A 7,308-nucleotide genomic window follows, 5' to 3' on the forward strand; every position below is an offset into this window, starting at 1 on the left:
TGGAGATGGATGAAACAAACACCGTTGCAAAGAACTGATAATTGATCTTGCTGGTGTTGAAATGGTCGGATCCGCTTGAAGAGAAACACGCCAATTGAAAAAGAATTGACATGACAATCTCGATGATCAAGAAGGATTGGTATTCACATAGGAGTATGAGAACACTGTTTAGGAAAAGGCATGGAATCAACATTTGACATCGAAGCAACTCGAATACCACGACTAAAAACAAAAACAAAGGATTGGCTTGCGGAATAAGCCGGAACAAACATATGATAGAGATTTCATCCGAAGTTTTCATGGTGGGGCCTACACGGGATCGATCGTATAGCACCATCATGTACAAGGCAGTGCACATGACATACGAAGCGTCCCTGAGTCAGCATAGCCAAGGACTCTTTAAGACACAACGAGACCACTGTAAAACCAACCGTGGATAGGCGGACCACTAGACGTCGAACCCCAATCTCATATCATACATCTGTCGGAAAGATATCCTAAGAGCTACTTGAATTCCCACTTATAAACTCCCGAAACTTTCTGGTTATGCAATCAGGTGTTGGGGATACAGGGGAAGCATAATATCTCAACCAAAACTAACAAATCCTACATCCAGCTGTATCCATCGTTCAACACATAACCAAGAAAACTTCGGAAATCATTTACCTCAACCTTCAAAAAGCATCCGTTATACGAGTTATGGAAATACTCCCGAGCTCCCTCCCCAGTACTGGGTGGCGTCGAGGTTATCTCACCAACAACTACATAAAAGAGATTTTCGATGTTGGCGAACTCAGGTATTCCAGAACTGCAACGATAAAATTGTGACGACAACACCTCGGAGCTCAACTCCCCGGGACACTGCCACAACCCCTAAATGTCAGGAGTCACCAAGAACAGTGTTCTTGTCACAAAACCATCGAAACGATTCCAAGATACCCGCGTGATCCTAAATTTTTTTAGTGAAATCTGAGAAGAGAAGAGTCAAAACTCTACGTCAAGATGCCTCACCAGAGCGACGAAGGGACTGAGGAGTAAAAACAGTCCTACTCCCCGATATATATAATCCTAAAAGACTCAAAACATTTTCTAGACTCAACAACGCCAACGATTCGATCAAGCAGGGGGCTCCTAAGTCGGGGAAGGCTCTGATTACCAACTTGTAACACCCACGATGCGGCTATATCTCCCACGTGTCGGAGCACGACTTAGAGGCATAACCGCATTGTAGGCAATGTCGCAAGAGGGGTAATCTTTACACATCCCACGTACTGAATAAGAAAGAGGTACAGAGTTGGCTTACAATCGCCACTTCACACAATACATGAATATATAATTACAACAACCAGATACAATCAAGGCCCGACTACGGAACCAAAATAAAAGAAGACCACCCCTAATGCTACAGATCCCCGATCGTCCCAACTAGGCTCCACTAATGATCAATTGGAAACGGACCAACATAACGGACACGATCTTCATCGAGCTCCTCCTTGAGCTCAGGTGCGTCACCTGCACGGTATCATCGGAACCTGTAAACTGGTTTTGAAGTAATCTGTGAGTCACGAGGACTCAACAATCTCACACCCTCGCGATCAGGACTATTTAAGCTTATGGGTAGGGAAAAGGTATGAGGTGGAGCTGCAGCAAGCACTAGCATATATGGTGGCTAACATAGGCAAAAGAGAGCGAGGAGAGAAAGCAAAGCACGGTCGAGAATCTATGATCAAGAAGTGATCCTAGAACAACCTACGTCAAGCATAACTCCAACACCGTGTTCACTTTCCGGACCCCGGCTAGAAGAGACCATCACGGCTACCCACGCGGTTGATGTATTTTTAATTAAGATAAGTTTCAGGTTCTCTACAACCGGACATTAACAAATTCCCATCTACCCATAACCGCGGGCACGGCTTTCGAAAGTTCAAATCCCCACAGGGGTGTCCCAACTTAGCCCATCACAAGCTCTCAAGGTCAACAAAGGATATTCCTTCTCCCAAGACAATCTGATCAGACTCGGAATCCCGGTTACAAGACATCTCGACAATGGTAAAACTAAACCAGCAAAGCCGCCCGAATGTGCCGACAAATCCTGATAGGAGCTGCACATATCTCGTTCTCAGGGCACACTCAGATGAGACATCCTACGAGTAAAACCAACCCTCAAGTTGCCCCGAGGTGGCCCCGCAGTCTACTCGGTTCGGACCAACACTTAGAGAAGCACTGGCCTGAGGGGGTTAAATAAAGATGACCCTTGAGTCTGCAGAACCCAAGGGAAAGAAAAGGCTAGGTGGCAAATGGTAAAACCAATGTTGGGCCTTACTGGAGGAGTTTTATTCAAGGCAAACTATCAAGGGGTTCCCATTATAACCCAACCGTGTAAGGAACGCAAAAACAATGAACATAACACCAGTATGACGGAAACTAGGGCGGCAAGAGTGGAACAAAACACCAGGCATAAGGCCGAGCCTTCCACCCTTTACCAAGTATATAGATGCATTAATTAAATAAGAGATATTGTGATATCCCAACAAATATCCATGTTCCAAAAAGGAACAAACTCCAATCTTCACCTGCAACTAACAACGCTATAAGAGGGGCTGAGCAAAGCGGTAACATAGCCAACAACAGTTTGCTAGGACAAGGTGGGTTAGAGGCTTGACGTGGTAATGTGGGAGGCATGATATAGCAAGTGGTGGTATCGCAGCATAGGCATAGCAATAGAGCGAGCAACTAACAAGCAAAGATAGAAGTGATTTCGAGGGTATGGTCATCTTGCCTGAGATCCCGCAAGGAAGAAGAACGAGTCCATGAAGAAGACAAACGGACGTAGATGAATGGATCCTCACAACTCCGGAACCAAACCAAAGCTAACGTGAGAAGTAACCCGAAAAGAAGCAAACAACATAGTAAACAACCATCACATAAACATGGCATGATGTACAACCAACTATGATGCATGTCTGGTTTAATGAGGCATGGCATGGCAAAGTGCACAAGCAATCCTATAATTAAGTGGAGCTCAATATGCAACGAGTTGCATATTGACGAAGCACCACATTCGTTTATTTAGTTCGATCTCGTTTATGTACCCAACAATATTAAATGTTGATTAACATGGCAAGGGGTGAAGCAAAAGGAAACTACCTATCTAGGAAAGTTTAAATGAGGACGGAACAACAAACAACAATTCCGGAAAAATCCTCATGAGCATAATTATCGATTTGGTACTGTTCTGCCCTAAACCATATTTTATAGTTGTTAAACATGCAATATGAGTGCACCAATATAAACTAGGCATTTTTTCTACCCCATTTACATATAAAGTTTATTAAATTTAGAGCTACGGTTGAATAGTTATGAATTAAATCATTTTACATGGCAATATGGGAAAATATATGCAAACATCATTTTAAACATTTTAAATATAGATGAAAGTTGCAAAATATGAATCTACACAAAATTCTAAGCATCTTTCATATATAAAGTTTTTATAAAAGATGCATGGTTGGTGATTTATAAAATGCATGGACTCTAGGGGCTATTCAACAAAACTGTCGTTCCCTGGGAAAATAGGAAAACGTTCTATATAAAAAACACGATACGGGCCGGATCTGGTTGGCCCATCAGTGCATAGGAGGGGCTGGGGGGGTCTCTCACCATGGGCCTCGGCCCAGATGGTGGAGAGGTAGGCCGGTTGCTGGGCTTGGAGGCTGCTAGCCCTCGCGTTGTCGCGGTCAACATGTGCCAGCGGATCGAGCGGGTGCCTCGTCCTGGAAGCAGAGGATGCAGGCGGTGGTGGACCTGGCGTGGGTGTCTCCCGGGGACGAGTGGAAGGACGAGAGGGACGGATCCGGTGCGCAGGAGGTCGAGGAGGGCCGAGGCGAGACTGGAGCTGCTGTCGTTCGTCTCGGCGCTCGACGGGAGGACGCAGACGAGGACCTTGGCGGAGCGGCAGTTCATGAGGCAGGCGTGCGGGCAGAGCTGGAGGCCCTGGCGGCGGCCGGAGCACCAACGGGCGGCGAGGACGAAGCAGGGCGAACCGAGGTCACAGGTGATTCGGGTGGCGCAGTTCATCTCCATGGAGGGGCAGCCATGCTTGCCTTCCTGTCCAGAACGAGAGAGAGAGAGATGAGAGAAACGAGAGAGGAAACGACGGGAAGGAAAAGAGCAAAGGAGGAGCAGCGACGGGGTCAGCCTGCAGGCTTGCGGGAGGTGCTCGTCTCATTGGGTCGACGAGGATAGCGAGGAAGCTCCCGGTGGCTGGAAGGCTTTGTGGATGGCAGCGAGTGGAGACCGAGGGAATCGGGCACGGCTGCGCTGGTTGGTGGGATGGGGAAAATGAGGAGAAGGCAGGATCGATTGGGTGGATCGGGCAAGATCCCGAGGAACGGGGGAGACCAGGTGGGCTCGCGGCGGTGGGCGGAATGGACGGATGGGACACCCTAGGATTAGGGTTAGGCTCAAATATAGGTAGGAGATTAGGTTAGGGGCTACCGAGTCCCTCCGATCGAAATCAGATGGTCGGAAAAAAATAGGCTAGGGAGACCAAAAGGAAAAACAGAGATGTTTTATACATGTAAGGGGATGAAACGGACCCAACGGTGACGACTGCCCGGGTCGGGTCCGGGACAGCTTTCGGACGCGCGCACGAGGAGGGCCGCGGGCTGACGAGAGAGGTTAGGGTTGGACCTGGCGGTAGGTAGTGGACTGTGCAGAAGGCCTCAGGCTGAGGGAAGAGAAGAGAGAGAGGCCCGGCGACTGTTTCTGGAGACCAAAAACGTCCGACGTTAGACCGGCTATACTGCCGCTATAGTTATTCGTTGGGGCATCAAACGGACTCCGAATGCGATGAAACTTGGCAGGCGGCCTACTGGCAACAAAACAACACTGCATGCCAACTTTCAACCCATTCAGAGAACATTTTTCGGCCACTTATAAAATACTATTTCGGACGTGTCGCGGGCGCGTGCAAGTGTGTATGGGCTTAGAACGGACAACAGACGGAACAGGGGGAACCCGGACGAATGCAAGTTTCAAAAACATGATGATGCAATGCACATGATGACATGACAAGATGCAACGCGCAAGTGAATAACATGGAAACGACGGCGAATAACTGGGAGACACCTGGCGCATCGGTCTCGGGGCGTCACACATGTGTACCGGGAGCATCTAGCTGATTCAGTATAGGAGTATCACGCAGTGGTCACTCTGCGCACTAGTTCCGATTCCAGCTCTTACACTCACACTTCTCGGAGCGGTTATGCCTCCACCACTTCTCAGGCTGTCGAGTTTGTTGCATTTGAGGTCCTTGTCGAACTTCGCTACAACGAGGTCCGAATGCAGAACCACCCAGGTTTCTACTACTACCCATCTCTGCACGACAAAGGTCGTGTCCGTTTCCCTCTCATTGATCCGGAGTCTGATAGTGTTGCTAGCCACCTTGCTCATTATATCACTGCTAGCTATCTCATGATCCACGAGCTGGCTCGAGAGCTGACTCGTACCCGTACTGCTTTAGCCACTACTTTGGACACTTCTAGATCTTCCACTACTCCGTCTTCACTGGGATTTACCCCTTATGTCCCAGTTAGTTCTAGCTCCCCTATTTCGCCGGTTACTCCCCCGAGTAGCACGGGCGTCTCGGCCGCGAACCCTCTTAGTACTCCTGCCGAGTGGGTCTCACTTCTCGCTACTCCTGTAGCCCCGATGCTTCATCCTACCCCTGCCCCTGAGGGAGAGCCCTCGAGGCAGCGCCGTCGTGTTACCTTTAACCCGGAGGTTTCCGTTAACCACGTCAGTTCGGGATCCGAGACCACTTCAGTGGAGGACGCCGTAGCACCAGCAGAGCAGTAGTATCTTTGAGTATTCGCAGTTGTCTGGATGATGTATGGATGTAGTCGAGTCATGATGTTTCATTGTGTGTATGAGAGTAGTGAACCAGTCATGTTGTTTACTTTTCATGTATGAGTATATGTATAATTATGTTGGGACTTTATTCGTCGCATTTTTCGCTCTTCTGCTTTTTTCCGGGATTTGTCGCTGGCTTTTCCCCAATTTATTTTTGGGTGTTTCTCATCTCGATTGTGTTGTCTTGCGAAAAATTCACAATAGGATGAGGCGGGGAGGCAGCAGTAGCAACATTCGTGAGGGAACTCCTGTTCGTCGTTCCGCACGACAGGCAGGACATTCTCCCGAGCCGTACGTTCAGCCACCACCTCCGCCGCCTGATCCTCCCTCCACCGAGCAAATTTTGCGTATGTTTGAAGAAAAAATAAACAATGACCTGATTGAAATTGAGAGGTGTTCAAGCTATGGTTGGATAGAATGGAAATCTGAATGGTCATCACTCAAAGCTGTCAGACTTTCAGAGGACCAATCCATTGAGTTTCAATCAGATTGTTGACCCAATGGATGCAGACGATTGGTTACGCAGAATGGAGAAAAAGCTTGAGATTGCCCGTACTGAAGGAAATGATAAAGTTCCATTTGTAATTCATTACCTTGAAGGCGCAGCTGCCATATGGTCGGAAAATACAAAGGCCATGTGGCCGATTGATGAGGAAATCACCTGGGAGAAATTTAAGGATAAGTTCCAAAAATATCATATCCCTACTGGAGTTATGAAGGCCAAGCAGCGTGAATTTCTCGTGCTTGTCCAAGGAAATCAGTCTGTGGCTGAATATCTGCAAAAATTCAATCATTTGGCCCGTTACTCTCTGTATGACATGGCCACCGAAGAAAGGAAGATTGACAGATTTCTTGGAGGTTTAAATCCGCAACTTCAGTGTGCTCTCAGTATGTTTGATTTCACGGATTTCCAAACTCTGGTGGACAAGGCCTTCATTGCTGAACGGGAGCACAAGCTTATTTCCGATAATAGGCCTGCTAACGACAACAAGCGCAAGTTTGAGCCAAAGAAGGATGGGCCACCTGTGCAAAAGGCTCGTACCTAGCAGCAGACTCAGGTGGAATACAGGCCAAATTGGCAGCAGAATGTTAACAAGACCACCACTCAAGTCAAGAATATTGTGACCAATCCAATGCATGAGGAGCGTCAGCGCAATAATTCTTGTTTCATTTGCGGGCAGCATGGAAATTATGCCAAGCAGTGCCCCAAGAACAACAAGACGAATGCCCTAAGCCGGCCGCAAGTCAATTTTATGGAGTCGCGGCCAAACCAGCAAAACTTGACCGGGCACGTGCATCTTATCTCCGCCGATGAAGCCCAAGAAAAGCCAGAAGTCGTCATTGGTATGTTTTTTGTTAATGACATACCTGCCATAATTTTAGTTGACTCTGGGG

The 7,308-nt window shown here is 47.9% G+C and overlaps 1 protein-coding gene across 1 annotated transcript; it reads left to right on the top strand.

Moving 5' to 3' along the window:
- The first annotated feature begins 6,440 nt into the window (after positions 1 to 6,440).
- On the top strand, positions 6,441 to 6,959 carry LOC147959626 (uncharacterized). Its single transcript, XM_087532784.1, has one exon. The coding sequence runs from the start codon at positions 6,441 to 6,443 to the stop codon at positions 6,957 to 6,959; it is 519 nt and encodes a 172-aa protein (XP_087388910.1).
- The last annotated feature ends 349 nt before the right edge of the window (positions 6,960 to 7,308 follow it).

This window comes from Triticum urartu, chromosome 7A (genome assembly GCF_056163025.1).
Source record: "Triticum urartu cultivar PI428250 chromosome 7A, HENAU_Tu73, whole genome shotgun sequence".
NCBI lineage: Eukaryota > Viridiplantae > Streptophyta > Magnoliopsida > Poales > Poaceae > Triticum > Triticum urartu.

What these genes read in the sequence shown, in the direction of transcription:
- LOC147959626 (XM_087532784.1), top strand. Translation starts at nt 6,441, where the DNA reads ATGGAGAAAAAGCTTGAGATTGCCCGTACTGAAGGAAATGATAAAGTT.